The sequence below is a fragment of the Danio rerio genome, chromosome 25 (genome assembly GCF_052040795.2).
Source record: "Danio rerio strain M-AB ecotype USA chromosome 25, GRCz13ab, whole genome shotgun sequence".
Classification (NCBI taxonomy): Eukaryota; Metazoa; Chordata; class Actinopteri; order Cypriniformes; family Danionidae; genus Danio; species Danio rerio.
The window spans coordinates 4,105,490-4,125,000 of record NC_141045.1 but is presented as its reverse complement, the minus strand read 5'-3'; the positions used below and the strand labels follow the sequence as shown (position 1 = coordinate 4,125,000).

Here is a 19,511-nt window from a genome sequence, read left to right as displayed (position 1 = left end):
TCTGAATCAGATTTAATTTTTTTCTGAGTCTAATTTGACTTAATATCTGTCCTGATTCAGAATCAGGCATAATGTTGGGTTTTACTCTGAACCTTTTTTTCCCAATCTGATCTTTAATCTAAATCTGTAATATCACATTCTGATCTGAATTTGATTTCATTTTTAAGTTAATATCTGCTCTAATTTATAATCCAGTTTCATATCATGTTTTAATCTAAATCTGTCCTATCTAATCTGAATTGAATTACATTTTTTATCAGCATGATCTGATTCAATATCTGTTTTGATTCAGAATCAGATTTAATATTTAGTTTGAATCTGAATCATTTTTTTTCTGATTTGATGTATTGAGTTTTACTCTGAATCAATTTTTTTATAGTCTGAATCAGATTTTTTCCTGATCGAATATAGCATCTGTTCTGATTCAGAATCAGGTTTAATATTTAGTTTGAATCTGAATAATTTTTTTCTGATCTGATGTATTGAGTTTTACTCTGAATGAATTTATTTATAGTCTGAATCAGATTTTTTCCTGATCTGATGTAGCATCTGTTCTGATTCAGAATCAGATTTAATATTTAATTTAAATGTGAATCTATTTTTTTCTGAATCTGATTAATTTTGTTCAGGAATGAACTGATTTAATATCTGTTTACATTTATAATCCGGTTTCATATCATGTTTTAATCTGAATCTGTCCTATCTGAATTGAATTCAGTTTTCTGAGTTTGATCTAATGTAATATCTGTTCTGATTCAGAATTAGATTCAATATTTAGTTTTAATCTGAATCAGTTTTTTCCTTGTCTGAATGTGATATCCGTTCTGATGTGTTGAGTTTTATTGTATTGATCTGAATCTGATTCTTTTTTTAAAGAGTGACTTGATTTAATATCTGTTCATATTTATAATTTAATTTCATATCATGTTTTAATAGGAATTAGTCCTATCTGATCTGAATTTATTAGTAATAATAAAAAATTTTGAGCATGATCTGATTCAATGTCTGTCCTTAGTCAGAATCTGATTTAATGTCTTATTCGGAATCTGTTGTCATTGTTAATGTGAACACGAATCTGATTTCTTTTCTTTCTCTCTGCAGTCATGGCGTCTCTGTCCGAGGAGGTGTTGTTGGTGGTGAAGAGGGTACGTCAGAGGAAACAGGACGGGACACTGTACCTTATGGCTGAGAGGATCGCCTGGGGACCTGAGGGAAAAGACCGCTTCACTGTCAGCCACCTCTACGCCGACATCCGCTGTGAGTTTCCTTCATAGTTCAGAAGCTGCAGCCTCATTTGTGTTCACCGATGTGTTAAAATGAGGGATATCAAAGGGTTAATCACATCCAAATTAAAGTTTGTATTTGCATAATGCATGTGCATTCACTGTGCAAAAATGATGTGTATGTATAGCATACAAAATAATATGTACATATATATATATATGTATTAGTGCTGGTCAAAGATTAATCACGGTCATAATAAACGTTTTTAATGTGATGTATGTGTGCGCACAGTGTTTATGTGTTTACACACATGCATGCAAATATTTAAGACAATGTTATTTATTTTTTTCTAATGTAATATATATGTATATGATACAAAATATATGTAAATTTAAATATCTATGTGAAAGTTTTGCATAGTTTTTTTGTATGACTTTGTATCACATGTGCATAATAAATATATATAACACGCACATATATATATATTATGTCAAAATAAACTTTTATTTTGGATGCAATTAATCCGAATTAATCTTTGCCAAACATTTATGTTTTTATATATTGTATTAAATATTTAATTTGTAAATATAAACTAAATATAAATATAAACTAAATATATAAACTAAATTGTAAATATAAATATAAAATATGTATATGCTTGTTTGTATAAAGGCTTTATGTGTATACAAAATAATAATTATTTATGTTTACTTTTATGCAATACTTAAGATTTTTTTATTTATATCTCATCATTTAGACCTGCATCTTTCTTTTTTTTACTTTCATGCAATAATTATGATTTTTCTATCTCATATTTTAAACCTGTATCATTTAATTTGACCTATTTCTTAATCTTGCAATCTTCAAAACTTTTAATAAAGACTTTTATTTTGTAATTCAACTTATTTTAACTGTTTACCTCTATTTTTTGGTCACAGCTTTGTCATAATTATGGTTTTAATCTCATAGATATCACTTTTCACCAAGCCTTGGTAAACAGTTTGCTTTGTAGCTTGTTTTTATCAACAGTATAAGAGTCCTCATTTTCTGTCTTCTTCTGCAGGCCAGAAGATCAGTCCTGACGGTAAAGCCAAGATTCAGCTTCAGCTGGTTCTGCACACAGGAGAAAACACCACTTTTCACTTCGCCAATGAGAGCACAGCGCTGAAGGATAGAGAAGCCGCCAAAGAGCTTCTCCAGCAGCTCCTGCCCAAGTTCAAGAAGAAGGCCAATAAAGAGCTGGAGGAGAAGAACAGGTGACGCTCAGCATGTTTCACTTTCCACTGTTTTCCTCACATGATGGCTGTGTTTTAAATTTGAATTTGTCTCATTAGCATTACCCCTTAAGTTAACCCCAATTTTTTTTTGACGTCACCTTATACTTTAGCTTCTAATCAAATCTTCTGGCCATTCTGTGCATTATGGGGCAAAGTAAAAAAAGTCGATAGCATCATTAAATCTATTTACATTGCTTGACCTGCAGATGTTTTCTGTTTTAGGATGTTGCAGGAAGACCCCGTCCTGTTCCAGCTCTATAAGGACCTGGTGGTGAGTCAGGTGATCAGCGCTGAGGAGTTCTGGGCCAATCGGATGAGCCTCAATTCAGTGGATCACTCGCCCTCCAGTAATAACGTACAGGAAGTGGGCATCTCTGCTGCCTTCCTGGTGAGTTGAAATACATCACGAGATTAAAGTTCTGGTGAGGTGACATTACAATATACAAATAAAGTACATCCAGGCATTTGTTATTGCAAAATAAAGCCGGACAGACGTGCTTTATTCTGCTTTTTAGGCGGTTAATTGCCACGAAACATAAAAACCAGACACAAAACGTAGTTTGGAGCTGTAATAGTTTATTATTATTTTAATTAAAACAATGCTGACAGAAATGAAAACTGCTGAATGGAGCATAGACTAACCTACGTATTATTAAGTCACAACAACAGTTCTAAATATTATTAAAATATGGATGTAAACACATTAACTATCACTCAAAATGATCTGATGAACCCGGATGAGTTTGTGTTATTCAGCGGTTGTTATCTGGGAATAACATCTTTTAATGTCGCGACTGACCAATAAGAATCAAGTAATGAAGTAAGGAAGAAGATTGAGCAGTAGAGCCAATTACGCTAATAAGCAGTAGTTATTATAGTGTTAGGGGCGGAGCCATGCTAATTGAACCACAGCTTTAGCCCTGCCCCAAAAATCCTAAGCACAGAATTGATGAAAAAATGTTTTGCAGTTCAGCTCTCACAGTTATTTGCAATGTGTTTCAGCAGTACACTTCTAATGTGTTTAGAAACTATTCTCAGAATTCTCTTAACCCAGACAGTTTAATGAGAGCATTTGTAAACCTCGTGGTTACAGGCCGACATCAGACCACAGACAGACGGCTGTAATGGCCTGCGGTACAATCTGACCTCTGACATCATCGAGTCGATCTTCAGGACTTACCCTACAGGTAAGACAAATAATAAGGTCTTATTTAATCTATCACTGTAATCATTGTAAACACTGACTGGGTCTGTGCCTGAAAAACTGATAGCTTTCCGTATTAAATGCATTGTCTTTAAGTGGGACCTATTATACCCCTTTTAACAAGATGTAAAATAAGTCTCTGATGTCTCTAGAGAGCGTGTGTGTGAAGTTTCAGCTCAAAATACCACACAAATAATGTTGTATAACTTTTTGAATCTGCTCCTTTTAGGCTTTGATCCGAATTGTGGCGTTTTGGTGACTGTCGCTTTAAATTCAAATCAGATTGTGCTGCTTTTAAAACAGGGCAGAGCTACACATGCCAATGTGTCAGCATAGTGGTAGATCCATAAACAAGACTATTATCATATGCTAATGAGGGAGAGATGGTCACTAGTGGGCGGGGCTTTTCCCTTCTGATGACATGCACAAAGGGAGAAAATGTTTCTGCAATCTGATTATGAAAAATACAGTTAATTAATTTTACTATTACAAGTTGGTTATATTTACACACTATTACCACACAACTGTGTTCAAAACCCTTATAAAAGTGATTTTTGTCCATAATAGGTCCCCTTGAAATCAAGTTTCTCAAGTGTATTTATGCATGATTTAATATTCTGTGGAAGGTGTGGGATCAAGAAAAGTTCGTCCAGTCAAACATTCGGTCTAAACATTACGATAGCCTGTCCTACAAAATATGTAATTTCACTCCCTTTTCACACAGAACATTTACATATTGTTTACATTTATCATTGAGCTTGTCTCAGTCAATAAAAATAGATATGATAAAACAGGTAAATATTGAAACTGTATTCCCTTAATTATGACTGCGTACTTGACTAAGATTTTCGGCTTATAAATAATGCTAGAAATGTGTTGATTTCTGTTTCTTTCTGTTTTTATTTGCAGTCAAGCAGAAATACGCAGAGAACGTTCCTCACAACATGACGGAGAAGGAGTTCTGGACACGTTTCTTTCAGTCTCATTATTTCCACAGAGATCGCATCAACACGGGCCAGCAGGACATCTTCTCTGAGTGTGCCAAACAGGACGAGAAGGGTATGAGTGCTTTAAGAGTTTTTTTTTATTGCACATTTAAGGTGGTGCATTATTTACTAATAATCCAGTGCAATATACTGTTTATATTATGCTTACCACAGCTAAATTCGCTGTTCAGATGTTGTACTTAAGACTTTATTTGTCAGGTTTTTGTTCTCAAACTGCTCCTGTGTGCAACTCTAGTTTCTTACACATCTCCTCCAAAGCCTTTTGTTGTCTTGTGATCTGATTTCCGACTATTGAAAAACCAGAAATCATTCAGCGTAGTGATATGGAGCTGTAATGCGCTCAAAACCTGCCGGAACTACTTTATCTGTACATTTATAATAACGGCGACCTTAGATTGCTCATCAGCCAGTGAGAATCAAGCATGCAACAGCACCATAGTATGAATGATTTTATTCTGGAATACTTGACTCTGATTGGTCAGTCGTGACTTTCCAAGGTATGTTATTCCCAGATAACAACCGCCGAATCTAATAACTAATAAAAATCGTACAAATAAGGATTGCACTATTTGTGTCTTTTTGATTCCTTTAAAACACATTTTTAACACATCTCCATTGTTTTTATTTCTTATTCTTGTATTTTATGTTTCTTTTATTCTTGCGTATGTAAATCACTTCAATTTAGCATTGTGCTATATAAATGTACTTGCCTTGCCTAATAACTTAATGATTTTTATAAGAATTCAATGGACTGTTTGGTTCATCTGTGCATGTTAAATGGCTCTTTTAGGTGTTTTTGAGCGTTCTAATGTTGTTTGTTTCTCTTGTTATTCTCAGGCCTGAAGTCTATGGTGACCCAGGGAGTGAAGAACCCAATGGTGGATCTGCTTGCACTCGAAGATAAAACGTTAGATGAGGTGAAATATGCTCTGCAAAAATGCCAACAATTCTGTGTTTTTCTGTCAATCTGGCATGCTGTGTGTACATTAATGAGGAAAAACAATGAGCTTAAATGATTCTAGCAAATGGCTGCATTATAACAAAGAGTGAACAATTTAAGGGGGTCTGAATACTTTCCGTACCCACTGTATGTCCATTCATCTGTGTTTTGTATTGTGTGTTGAATCTGGTGATCTCTGTGTGTTTATGAAGGGTTACGGCACAGCGGCGGCTCCCCCTGCGTCAAACACAGCCAACAAAACACTCAGAGAAAACAGCAACTCCGCCATCATCAAGCGCTTCAACCACCACAGTGCCATGGTCCTGGCAGCCGGCCTGCGGAAAGCGTGAGTGTTTTTACCCCACCCCTCAGATCATGCTCCCGACACTGCGTTTAAATGGTTTGGAGGTTATGGTTAGGGATCACAGCCTCATATCACACTCTCAACACCAAAATATACACTGCTAGCCAGTGGTGTTAAGTAACAAATTGCAAATCCTCAGACTACAGTAATTGAGTAGTTTTTCACAGAAATCGTAATGTACTAAGTAGTTTTAGAAATGTGTACTATTACTTGTAATGTAATGTAATGTGTATTTATATAGCGCATTTATTGTGTATGGCCGTACACCCAAAGTGCTTTACAATCATGAGGGGGGTCTCTTCACACCACCACCAGTGTGCAGCATCCACTTGGATGATGCGATGGCAGCCACAGGACAACAGCGCCAGTGCGCTCACCACACGCCAGCTATTGGTGGAGTGGAGAGACAGTGATTGAGTCAATTCGGTGGAAGGGGATGATTGGGAGGCCATGATCGTAAGGGCCGATAGAGGGACTTTGGCCAGGACACCGGGGTTACACCCCTGCTCTTTTACGAGAAGTGCCATGGGATTTTTAATGACCACAGAGAGTCAGGACCTCGGTTTAACGTCTCATCCGAAAGACGGCGCCCACTGACAGTGTAGTGTCCCCTTCACTTTTTCTGGGGCATTAGGACTCACACAGACCACAGGTTGAGCCTCACTAACACCACTTCCAACAGCAACTTAGTGTTCCCTAGTGGTCTTCCATCCAGGTACTGACCAGGCTCAGCCCTGCTAGTTTCAGTGAGTAACCGGTCTTGGGCTGCAGGGTGACATGGCTGTCCCTTGAGTACATTTTTAGTGCTGTATTGGTACTTTTACTTCACTACTTTCCTTCAGCCTACAGTCACTGTTTCATTTTTTCTTATCTTTGGGGATTAGAAGAATCAGTCTTTGATTTCTGTCCTATTAAATCACACATAGAAGGTAAATCACATCATAATGAACTACCTCAAGACATGGACGATTTATAATTGCAGCAAACCGTTTGGAAGCATTAAAAGTGTGCAAAAAGATGACAATCTTTACACGCATTGACCCAGGGACTGTTTAGATGCATGTTACTGATGAGATGGCGGATGTTTACTGTATGATGACTGAAATAGTCTTAAAGAGCCCATATTATGGGTTTTTGAAAATTCCCCTCCATGTAGTGTGTAACACAGCTCTAAGTGAAGTGAAGTATCCAGCTAAGGCTTAAATCTGTAAGAGTACAGAGTTTAAAACTGTTGATTCATCTATAAAAGAGTCGACTCATAGTGCTTCAAACGAGTCGTCTTGATAACGAGTCATTAGGTGTTTCGCCATGACGTGACAACGAAACCAAGTAGTTCACTCGTTCTCGCGCTGAAGGCAGTCAGTATCGACCAATCCCAACAGACTGTCATCGGTCCAATCAGCGCAGATTAGCTTCGTGCTAAGGGGGGGTTTGGGAACAAATGAATCGCTGAACGATTCATACAGGAGTCGCTGGGATAATTAGGTAAAAATAAATGCAGATTACATGATAATGAAAGGGTTTTTTGACCTTGCATTAGGGGTGTAACGATACACAAAAGGCACGGTTCGGTTCGGTTCACGGTTTTGGAGCCACGGTTCGGTTCGGTACGGTTCGGTTTCTGTTTGCTGTGGGGTTAGGGTTGATGTCATGTTAACAGCAATGCTAAGAGACAATTCACTTAATAACAAGAACATCTTACCTTTTTCTTTATTAACTTTGTCATCGCATTTTTAGTACAGTCAGGATACCCGAGTAAACAACTAAAATTAAATAAATGCCGGTCATTTATGTAGGTCCGCCTTCACGACAGCGGATGCCTGTCATTTGTGTAGGTCCGCCCTTTTGACAGCTGATTGGTCATGAGACCGATCTATCATCATTTGGCAACGCAGCGCGGGAATGTAAAAAGCAATTCAGGAAGAGCGGGAGAGAGAGCGCTTTTTCCTTTGATCTCAATTTTCGTGTATTTTTCTGACATGATTATGATTTTCGTTGTTTTTGCTTAACTTTCGTTTGGGTAAAATTATTTTGCATTACTTTTGCCCACTTTTAGAAATTTTGTGAGGTTTGTACATTTTTATTTCAATTGATTTGTATATTATTTTTTGGCTCCGCTCCTTCCCGACAATATAGCTGTATCTCCTCAAGTTCACTCTTAGTGTAAGGTGGATAGGGAAAATGTCATACGATTTCCATTTTGCAAACACGTAGAAAATGTATTGTTAAAGACATCAGGTAAGAGGTGAAGGTCATCTTTGTTTATTTTATTCAGTATAGGGAAGAATGCGGCGCACGGCGCTGAAGACCTTTTTTTTCTTTTCATCAGTTTTACCGAGGTAAGAGGGGTTATTCATGAGTTAGAATTGTTTTATTATATTTATTTCTTTTGTTTGTCTTCACTATCACCCCCTTGCTCGAGTTTAACTAATTTTTGTTTGATACTTTTGTTTGAATTTGTTACTTTATTATATTATTTTATTAGTGTAAATATTTCAATTTTTTGTATATTTGGGCATTATTCTGGTTTTACTTTTGTACATTAAATCACTTTTGTTAGCAGTTCTGTTGCTTACACCCTCACATTGTGAAATTACCACACTTTTTAAATGTTTTTCCTTACAAGTAAGTTTCGTGAAACAGTTGAGACAGACAGGCGTGCGCTTTGTCTACGACACGAATTCTATTCCTGTACTCAACTGGAAAACCAAAATGTTTCCACACAGATGACTTAAATGTGTCTGGGGGATCTGCAATCTCAGTACTATGTAAAGCAGCCATCCTGCGTCCAGTAGTAACGAGTGTGATGCTTACTCAAGTCACATGACATAACATGCACTAAAATACTAACTTTAGAATATAATATTTAGAACAAATCCTCATCATTACTAAAACAATTTAATCAAATATGATATTAAAGATGTGTTTAAATTGATTCAATTAGTTAGAGACAAGTGACGTCAACCTCAACAATGGGCAGCAGGGGGCGTGAGAGTACTGCGGTACGCCACGAGAGTTTCGCGATACATATCGTGGTTGGTGTATCGCGATATTTCGGTTCGGTTTTAATATCGTTACACCCCTACCTTGCATGCATATTAGACTGTTGTTGGAGACCATTACAACCAAAATATGACCCTATTTCATGTATAGTATGGGCTCTTTAAACACCCAGCAGGTACAAGACGTCAACGTGACTTCAGATTGACATTGTACCCCAACGTCATGGGGACGTTGCATTTTGTTTGGATATGAAAATCAGGTTAATGTCCAAACCCAATGACAGGCTGATGTCAGTGTCCAGATATCAACCAAATATCAACGTCTAATGATGTTACAGCTTGACGTTGTGTGGACGTTACCACTATGACGTCTATCAGACGTTGGATTTTGGTTGCCATACCTGATGAATAAATGTCAGTATTTGATGTCAATATGACGTTGGTTTAAAATGTTGGCTCGACGTTGGATTTTGGTCACTTTCTAAGAACCTAAAATCGACCAAATATCAACGTGATTTGATGTTGTTATTGGTCATCAAAATAACGCTGTCTTTAGACGCTGGCCAGACTTACATTTTGGTCACCTGACATCACAACATAAATCTAACCTAATATTAATGTCTTATGATGTTGTGGCAGTGGCGCAGTAGGTAGTGCTGTCACCTCACAGCAAGAAGGTCGCTGAGTCGCTGGTTTGAACCTCGGCTCAGTTGGCTAAATTGTCCGTAGTGTATGAGTGTGTGTGTGAATGTGTGTGTGAATGTTTCCCAGAGATGGGTTGCGGCAGGAAGGGCATCCGCTGCGTAAAAACTTGCTGGATAAGTTGGTGGTTCGTTCCACTGTGGCGACCCTGGAATAATAAAGGGACTAAGCCGACAAGAAAATGAATGAATGAATGAATGAATATGACGTTGTGTGTCTGCTGGGCAAAAATTAAATGCACTACAGAATGTTACGTGTACACACACACACACGTATTAAATGTAAATGCATCAGCTTTTCAATACTCACTACTCTTGAGTCAACTTTTTACTCATACTTTGAGTAATATTTACAATAGATACTTTTACTCTGCTTGCACTCCACTTTTAGGCAAGTAATGCTACTTTTACTCGAGTCCGATTATTTCAGTACTCTTTCCACCTCTGCTGCTGATTGGTGCTGTTTAAATGTGCTACCTACTTTTTCAAATTAGAGGTAGGAGAATCTGTCTATGTAGGACAAAACAACAGATGTTTTTCTCTGTGTACGTGTGTGTTTTATAGGGAAGCCCCCAGTGATCAAGCCAGCGAGACGAGCAGCACGGATGGAAACTCCAGAGATTCAGATTTCTTTCAGCCGCCACTTAAAAAGGTGAAACGCGACTCCAGATTTTTGGATATCAGTGATTTTCACACGATTGATGCATGTTGTTGGGAATGGTGCAAAGAGGATTCATATAAACATTAAAACATTACAAATAACTCCTCTTTATTAATATTATTATAATCAAAATGTGTCTAAATACAAAAATAAGTCATCAAAATATGCATTTCGTAAAAAAAATTAATCAATCAATAAAAATAAATCAATCAATAATTAAAATAATAATAGTTATTTATGTTTTTTCAGTAACTAAAACTTAAAAATATGAAAGTTTATTTATGTATTATAAACCTTACATTATTTAGTTGTATATTACTAGTATTATAGTATTAACAGTATAGTATAATAGCATTATAATTTTCATCACAAAATAAAATAAAGTTCATTATTTATTTGTTAATGTTTCCCAGAGATGAGTTGCGGCTGGAAGGGCATCCGCTGCGTAAAAACTTGCTGGATAAGTTGGTGGTTCATTCCGCTGTGGCGATCCCGGATTAATAAAGGGACTAAGCCGACAAGACAATTAATAAATTTATTTGTTTATTTTTTTTTACTTTACCTATATTGTGTTTTTAGTAAACATGGTTATCAACAATGTGTTCCTCAACATTGACTTAGTTCAATGTGTATAGCATGGTTGATAACAATATAAAACAAATAAAAAAAATACGAAATATATATATGCACAAACACAAATATGCGAATATATGCATACAGAAACCTACAAGTATAAAAGGGGAAAACTATACACATAATCACGGTCACTGAATTACATAAATGAAAAGAGTGTCTAATAAAATTATTGTAAAAAAGATCAAACAGAAAAATAGTTTGTTGTCACCTATATCTTGAAAGACATCTTAATAATGGAGATCAAAGTATAATGTATTTAATTCCAATGAAGAATTGTTGAAATCTTTGCTTTTATTTGGGTTTTAATCACACACACAAGCAATCACACGCATATTTACACACCTACAAGACAAAATCTTTTAATATTTTAATAAAATGTAAATAATAACAATCAGATTAAAGTAATTATAAGTAGAAATACTAACAACTGCATGCATACGGATCTATTAACAATCACTCCCCCCCCCTCCCTCACTCCCTACCTTCCTGATGTTCTGCTGCTAATGCACAAAGACACTTTATGGATATTCATGTTTGCACTCATTTGCCATAATGTAAATACTGTGACTTATTACATTTAGTATTTTTTATCTTACAGCTTATATTTTTAGTATTATGTCTATTGTTGGTTTTTATGTGACTTATTACATTTAGTATACTTTATCTTACATCTTATATTTTTAGTATTATGTCTACTATTTGTTTTCGCTCTTTTTTATGTTGCTGCTGGTCTCTGTGAGTTACCAAACAAATTTCGTTGTACAACTACAATGACAATAAAAGTTCTTTACTTTACTTTATATACTCTATTATAAAGCAAAAGCACTTACAGGAATATAACCAGGTTTTGTTTCTAAATATTGCATGTTTAATAGAACTGAATATAAAAAACACATTGAATTATATTCATGCAATTTACATGCAATATTTAGGAAAAACACAACATGTTTATACTCCTGTATTTTTTGTTTTGTTTTATCATACAGTATATAGATCTGTATGCACATAACTGTGATTTCTGTATTTTTTAATATAATTTTTAATATATAGATTGTATTACAGTTACATTCATACAGATCTATATATTATTAAAAAAAACATTTACAGCATTATAAGCATGTTGTGATTTTCCTAAATATTGCATATATTTAATAGAACTGAATGTAATAGAAAATATGTTATTAATTAATATTGTTCATTCATTTTTCTTCGACTTCTTTCTTCGAATCGGGGGTCGCCACAGCAGTATGAACCGCCAACTGTTCCAGCATATTTTTACGCAGCGGATGCCCTTCCATCTGCAACCCAGTACTGGGAAACACCCATACACTCTCACATTCACACTCGCACTCATATACTACAGCAAATTTATCCAAGTCAACAACACGGAAAGAACATGCAAACTCCACAAAGAAATGCCAACTGGCCAGCCGGGACTTGAACCAGAGACCTTGCTGTGAGGCAACAGTGCTAACTGAGCCACTGTGCCGCCTTAATTAATATTAGCAATAATCTAAAATATTTTCTTAATCATTATTTGAAAATTTCTTAAATATATTCAGTGTTTTCGGGGCGTCACAATGGCACAGTGAGTAGCAAGATCGCCTCACAGCAAGAAGGTCGCTGGTTCGAGCCTCAGCTGGGTCAGTTGGCATTTCTGTGTGGAGTTTGCATGTTCACACAAGTATGTGTGAATGGGAGTATATGGGTGTTTCCCAGGGATGGGTTGCAGCTGGAAGGTCATACACTGTGTAAAACATATGCTGGATAATTTGGCAGCTAATTTCGCTGTGATGACCCCTTATTTATAAAGGGACTAAGCTGAAAAGAAAATGAATGAATGATTGAATATTCAGTGTTTTGGAAAATCCTGTTGTCGTTTATTTTTCTAATGTTGTGTTTGTGGCTCGTCAGGTGAAATTACAGGAAGCCATAGAGTATGATGACCTGCAAAACGACTCGGGCCGAAAGACCATCGCTCTGAACCTGAAGAAATCAGACAGGTAAACACATGCTCCAGACTTCATTGTGCTGGTGTTTGGACTCTTCATATGAAGTGTGTGTGTGTTTGTCTGTCAGATATGCCCACGGGCCGGTCCCTCTTCAGTCGCAGCATTACAGCACCAGTCAGGACATCATCAACTCCATCAGCATTATCCAGCACGAGATGAGGAGCTACAAACCCCAACTCACGCAGGTAACTGTGGGTAAACCCTGGATTATAGTCAGTTTTATCAGACAGACGCGATTACGATGCAGTGTACACCGCTCTAAGTGAATGGAAACATCCAGCTGAGGTCTAAATCTGAAAGTGCACCGTGTTAAAAACTATTGAGTCTTAAAAGAAAGAGTCGACTCGGACTTAAATAAATGATTCGTCTCGTGTCTGAATCTTTTGCCTGGCCGTATCGATGTTGATATGAGACATCGCCAAATATGAGTTGCCGGATCTGATAAAACGTGAACGCTGTAACGCGGGATTCGCCGGCTGTTTGTTATTAAAGGAAGGATCAGCAAAGACTATTAATGTATGGGACTTTGACAGGGGCTTTAGCAGTACGCAGTTCATATGGACCGGTTTCTTCTTCCTCCAGATGCTCTCTTTTTAGCTCTGGAACATATAGAAAATGCCGAAGAACACAATTTTATTATTTTTTCGGACTTAAAATATTGTCTACAGACATTGAATTCTTTTAAACTGGATCATCTCATTATTATTGACATTTTTATTAAAGTGAATGAACTACAGAGAAAGTTTTATAATATAGTCTTCTGCTGGATCCCAGGACATGCTGGACTATTTGGAAATGAACAAGCTGACAAAGCCGCCAAAACAGCCCTAGCAGGAAAGCTAACGGAGTGTAAAATCCCACCTTCTGATCTAAAGCGATTAATAAAAGGCTATATTCTAAACCAATGGCAAACAGAATGGAATCAGTGCCCAGAAAATAAACTTTTTGAAATTCAGCAAGAAATAGGAAAAAAATCTAATTTATTTTTTAAGTCAAGACACGATGAGACTCACAAGACTCACGCATGAACATTTACTCAAAGGAGAAGAACCCCCAAAATGCCTTTATTGCACCAAAAACAAACTGTTAAACATATTCTTGTGGAATGCCCCATTTTTAATGTTCTTAGACAACAATTTTTAACTGGAGAGACTCTTAAGTGAATTTTTTTTAAATGTGAATCCTTCTAAAATTGTTGAATTTTTATTTAAAGGAAACCTTAAAAAGGTTTTTAGATTTTTATCATATATATTATCATTATTATTATTATTGATGTATTTTACCTTGTGCATTATTTTTTTCTGTTAATGACTTAATTTTTAGGACTTTTTTAAGAATATAGAAAAGTGGTATTTATAAAATGTGGTAACCTTGATCTGTTTTTTTTTTTTTGGCATGACATAGCCATAGAAGCTGAAATAGCAATAAAATTAAAACTCTCTCTCTCTCTCTCTCTCTCTCTCTCTTCCTCCAGATCATAAGTGTAATTAAAATGGTTGCCTCCTTGTTTTCTGTAGTTTGCAAAATATGTATTTAATTGTGTGTTGTAACTTGTAATCGCTTTACGCGGCTTGTAATGTATCCTGGCCACCAACAACTTTCCATACACACGGTCAATTTTCAAAATAGTTAAACTTTTGCCACTGTGTGGATTAATACTGAATGTGTGTCGTTGTTATTACTTGGGGTTGTGGTTAAGAGTAGAGGAATATGCTGGTGTTTAAAGGTGCTGTATGTAAGTTTTGGACTCTTCTAAAGCATAAAAATATCATCATATGTTTGCAGATATTTCAGAAACATGCTATGTGAATATTATTGTTTATCTGAAATTCTGCTTTGAAAATGTAATTCCCATGCCGGAACGACTGTCTTTGTTTTTGTTGTTTTAACCCGCCCACTGCCACTTTAGCCAGTTTTATTTCAGCACCCCGGGTTGCCTTGGTCGAAAACAGCGTATTTAATGCTCTTAGAGCATGTGTCCGTGACCAAAATGCGACCTCCAGTGGACAGTAACGGACTCTGAAATGAGACGCAGATTCAGAGTTCCACATGAGGTTATTAATTAGCAAATAATATAAATATTACGAACGTAAACATTAGGTGAGCATGCTACATTGTAACCCTGTGTCCTAACAACACGCTACTGGACGAAATTTGGAGTGATAAGCAATTTGGCTGTTTGCACCAGACGAAACACGACAGAAATTTAAATACAGCCATTCAGAAGAACAGAATAGTGCACTCACTGCACTGCAGCGAAATGGTAAGGTTTATAACCCAATTAATACATTTTAAACCTCTTTAACATTATTAAATGTAGATGCTGAATCACTGATATGTGTTGGCTTGCACTGAGTCACAGATCTAAAGTTCAATCCCAAACGTTTATTTTATTTTCAAGATCTGAGGTGAGCTATCTGCTGCTGCTTTCAGTAGTATGGCAATAAATGTCATGTAAAATGGCATTCAAACTTGCATTATTAGCATTTAACACTGAATAAAGCACATGAGGTGTACCTGAGGAGATCATGTAAACAAGTTTTCTGTTGTTCAGCTGCAAAAAATAGAAGTCGTTTCTAAAATATAAATTACAGGTATTGATTAGGTCAAAAATATGAATATATAAAAATATTCCTTCTGTAGATTGTCGTTGCTTTAATTTAGAGCACAAATTAAATCTGCGTTTAGGCTCGATAGTCAGACTCTCTCCTATTGGTCCTCAATCTGTTAACCTGCGCTTCCGTGTGTTTTGATCCAGGCATGCAATACCTAGTTCAACCACTGGGTGTCAAACTTACATACTGCACCTTTAATGCATTCCTGCATTGGTCTCACACATATACTCTGTACTCTTGCTACTTCATATCCGTGGAGGGCGTTTCTCTCCATCTTTTGCTAAATGCAGTCGTTCAATCACAACAGACTGGGTCATCGGACCAATCAGCGCAGATTAGAGCCATGCAACGGAGGGGTTTGGAACAAATGAATCGCTGAACCAATCATTTGATATTAATCGCAAATATTACTCCGCTACACCTGGTTTGGCAGACTGTTTTGTTTGTCGGACAAAATGGCAGAGGGTCACAGAATATCAGTGTTATGATTGGCCAGATCGCCTGTCAATCAATCTGCCAGCAAAGGGTGAATTGTGGTGGTGTTTTCTCGATGTTTTAGGTGATGTCCAGCAGTGCGGCGAGCTCAGCCATCAGCGCTCTTTCACCTGGAGGAGTTTTAATGCAGAGCGCAGGCCAGCAGACCATCCACCGTGAGTTTCTGACCATTCACTTTTCAGTTTTATTGGAGCAAGTTCAAATATTTTCCACTGATTATTAGAAGAAAAAAAAACGTTTATCCTGTAGTCTGTAAGTCTGAACTTTTCTTCATAGTCGCCTTTAATTCCTAATGTAATGGCCTTCATACGTCTTTAATTCCCTGAAATATGTTCTTGTGGGTCTTAAATAATTTAAAATTAACTCTTAATTTTTCTGAAATGTTATTAAATTTAACAAAAGTTACATTTCCACAACACTCTTGAAAAAGAAATGGCAAATCTCAAGAGGTTTTCCTGCTAATGTTAAATGTTAAAATAATACAATATGTATTTAACTAAATGTATTTTGCTTGTTTTGACACAGTATTTAAAGAATTGCGGTTAAGAGAGAACTTAATTAGAATTTTAGTGGATCAAGGAGAGATCTTTTTTTCACTGGCCATTAAAAAACATGACATTTCCTTTATAATGGCATTAAAAAGGTCTTAAAAGTCTTAAACTTGAGTGATTTTCCTCTCTTGTCTCTCAGCATTAGTGTTTAATTTTAGCTTTAGGCTCACTAACAGCACCTACTGGAGAGGCGGGGCTAAAGATAGTAAACGGCTCATTTGATTGGTCAGATTTAGATCATCTATGAATGCAGCACATAATTGCTCGGCACATCAGATTAATTTCCCTTCTCTGGGATATGGATTTTGCACAAACTATTATCACGATAACGATATTTTTTTCGATATATTGTGCAGCCTTTATATTTATATCAAATAATGCACTCGGCTGTGTGCTTTAAACCAGGCATTCAAGCCTTATTTGACTGTCCATTAAGTTGATGTACACTCACTTTGTGTTTATTTGTGCAGAGTTAGTGCCCGCTGATGTTCAGAGCGAGCTGAAGCACTTATACACGGCCGCCGGAGAGCTGCTCCGACACTTCTGGTCCTGTTTCCCCGTCAACACTCCCTTTCTGGAGGAGAAGGTCAAGAAATTGAATCAAACTATTTGAGTTGTGTTTTTGTTATTTTACTGCAGCATGTTTATCTGCTTTTTCTCTCATACAGGTGTTGAAAATGAAATCCAACCTGGAGAGGTTTCAGGTGACCAAGCTCCGCCCCTTTCAAGAGAAGATCCAGCGACAGTATTTGAGCACTAATGTAAGGCCACGCCCCCCGACCACAACCCCTCTGCTATCTGTAATGGATTCTAAATTGAGGAAACGTAAATAATTTAGCTGATCTAGCTGCTTGGTAGAAAGACAAGCCAGAATTGATCATTGTGTGGAAGGACAATAGTGTGAGAGTGTGCTGTTTAACTCGTCCTTTTAGACTGAAACATTTAATTTAGTTGTGTTTTTTATTTGCATGCATTTGTAGCCCAAATATCTGAGCATTGGATGAAATCTAGCTCAAATTTATTTATTTTTTGACATATCAAAGGTTTTTACAGATGGGAAATGTCTTTATATTACTCCATAATTCAGAAAATACTGCAAACATTTTTAGGAGAATTAAATGTTTTACATAATCTGGCAAATTTAGCTTTAACAAATTATATATACATATATTTTTTTATTTTTTTATATATTTATTTATATATATATATATATTTTTATATTATATATTATATTTATATATATATATATATATATATATATATATATATATATATATATATATACATATATATATATATATATATATATGTTTATATATATATATATATATATATATATATATATATATATGTTTATATATATATATATATATATATATATATATATATATATATGTTTATATATATATATATATATATATATATATGTTTATATATATATATATATATATATATATATATATATATATATATATATATATATATATGTTTATATATATATATATATATATATATATATATATATATATATATATATATATATATATATATATATATATATATATATATATATATATACTGTATTGTAATAAATATTGAACTTGTCGCCATTTTTCTGAGAACATATTTCTAAAGGTGCTGTTGACTTGAAATGTTCCCCCTATGTTTGCAACAACCAAAGAGATCCATATATGCAAAGAAAACATATCTAATTTACAAATGACGTTATGTGTAATAAAATGAAATGACGCTTACTTTAAAGCAATGTGACTTATAAATCCCCCATATAAACTACTGTTACGTGACTTGAGTGAAGTATTAAATATTTGACAATAATAATAATCTTCTGTGTTAACAGCTTACAGGCCACCTGGAGGAGATGTTTCAGGCTGCATACAGCAAATTTCAAGCCTGGCAGACACGCCGAATGATGAGGAAAACCTGAAGAGACTGAGAATAGAGAAATTGCCTAAAATGGAGAGAGGACTCTGGGTAAATTTAAAGGAAACTAGAGAGGAACAAAAGCGCTCACCCAGCTCGGGCTAACCGAAGCCGGACTGGTGGATTTTCCAGCCAATCAGAGCTGGAGGTGCTAATGAGCACATCTGCCATGGGGGAGGGGCTCAGAGAGAGCAAATACTGTCATCCTATTGGTCCACGTGGAAGTGGGCGGAGCCAGTCACCAATAACTGTAATTATTTTCTTCACTCTTTGTTCGTTCCGTTGACTTCTTCAGTGCATAATTTAGCATTTTTTTTAACAGCCTTGTGTTCTTATGACGACCAAACCGGGCTTTAATAATACCGGTGGAAAGATTTCTCAGGAACTTCTAACGTTTAACGCAAAAGGAGCTTTTAAGTGGATGACAAATCGGATATTAAACCCTCCCGAAATCTTGAGATGCTGCTCAAGACACGCCAAGGGGAGAGAGTATAGCAATACTGTAAAATAACAATAATAATCATCATAATCATAATAGTTTGTATGTAGTGCATTGACTGATTGGTGTGCACCAACACACACTCGTGCGCACTGCTTTCTACCGTGTGTCCTCTATAGCTGCACTGAGATGTGGATGTTCTTTCAAATAAAGTCACCATTTAAACTGTTTCAGCTGTGTGTGTGTGTGTGTGTGTGTGTGTGTGTGTGTGTGTGTGTGTGTGTGTGTGTGTGTGAGTGTGAGTGTGAGTGTGAGTGTGTGTTAATAATGCTTCCTCAATGTTCTCGGTTTGACAAGGCCGTTAGAAAGCTGTTGTTAACCACAAATACCAGGAACAGGAAGTGCTGCATTTCTGTATTTAAATGAATGGGATGCTTGAGAT

General features: G+C 35.9%; 1 protein-coding gene across 2 annotated transcripts in view; it reads left to right on the top strand.

The window, feature by feature from the left end:
- The window catches only part of gtf2h1 (general transcription factor IIH, polypeptide 1), a 20,568-nt gene extending 1,269 nt beyond the window's left edge, over positions 1 to 19,299 (top strand). The window contains exons 2-15 of one of the 2 annotated variants that reach the window (XR_015525695.1): positions 1,102 to 1,257; positions 2,288 to 2,480; positions 2,724 to 2,889; positions 3,595 to 3,688; positions 4,615 to 4,764; positions 5,550 to 5,629; positions 5,865 to 6,620; positions 9,314 to 10,371; positions 12,931 to 13,019; positions 13,096 to 13,213; positions 16,203 to 16,293; positions 17,160 to 17,275; positions 17,358 to 17,450; positions 18,548 to 19,299. Coding sequence is in view for 1 of the 2 variants with exons in the window: in NM_001004596.1 (NP_001004596.1) it covers positions 1,104 to 1,257; positions 2,288 to 2,480; positions 2,724 to 2,889; positions 3,595 to 3,688; positions 4,615 to 4,764; positions 5,550 to 5,629; positions 5,865 to 5,998; positions 10,284 to 10,371; positions 12,931 to 13,019; positions 13,096 to 13,213; positions 16,203 to 16,293; positions 17,160 to 17,275; positions 17,358 to 17,450; positions 18,548 to 18,634 (1,653 nt within the window). In the remaining variant the exon portion in view is untranslated. The remainder of the gene's footprint in view (positions 1 to 1,101; positions 1,258 to 2,287; positions 2,481 to 2,723; positions 2,890 to 3,594; positions 3,689 to 4,614; positions 4,765 to 5,549; positions 5,630 to 5,864; positions 6,621 to 9,313; positions 10,372 to 12,930; positions 13,020 to 13,095; positions 13,214 to 16,202; positions 16,294 to 17,159; positions 17,276 to 17,357; positions 17,451 to 18,547) is intronic. The other variant, NM_001004596.1, reaches the window with a different exon arrangement.
- Positions 19,300 to 19,511: the final 212 nt, after the last annotated feature.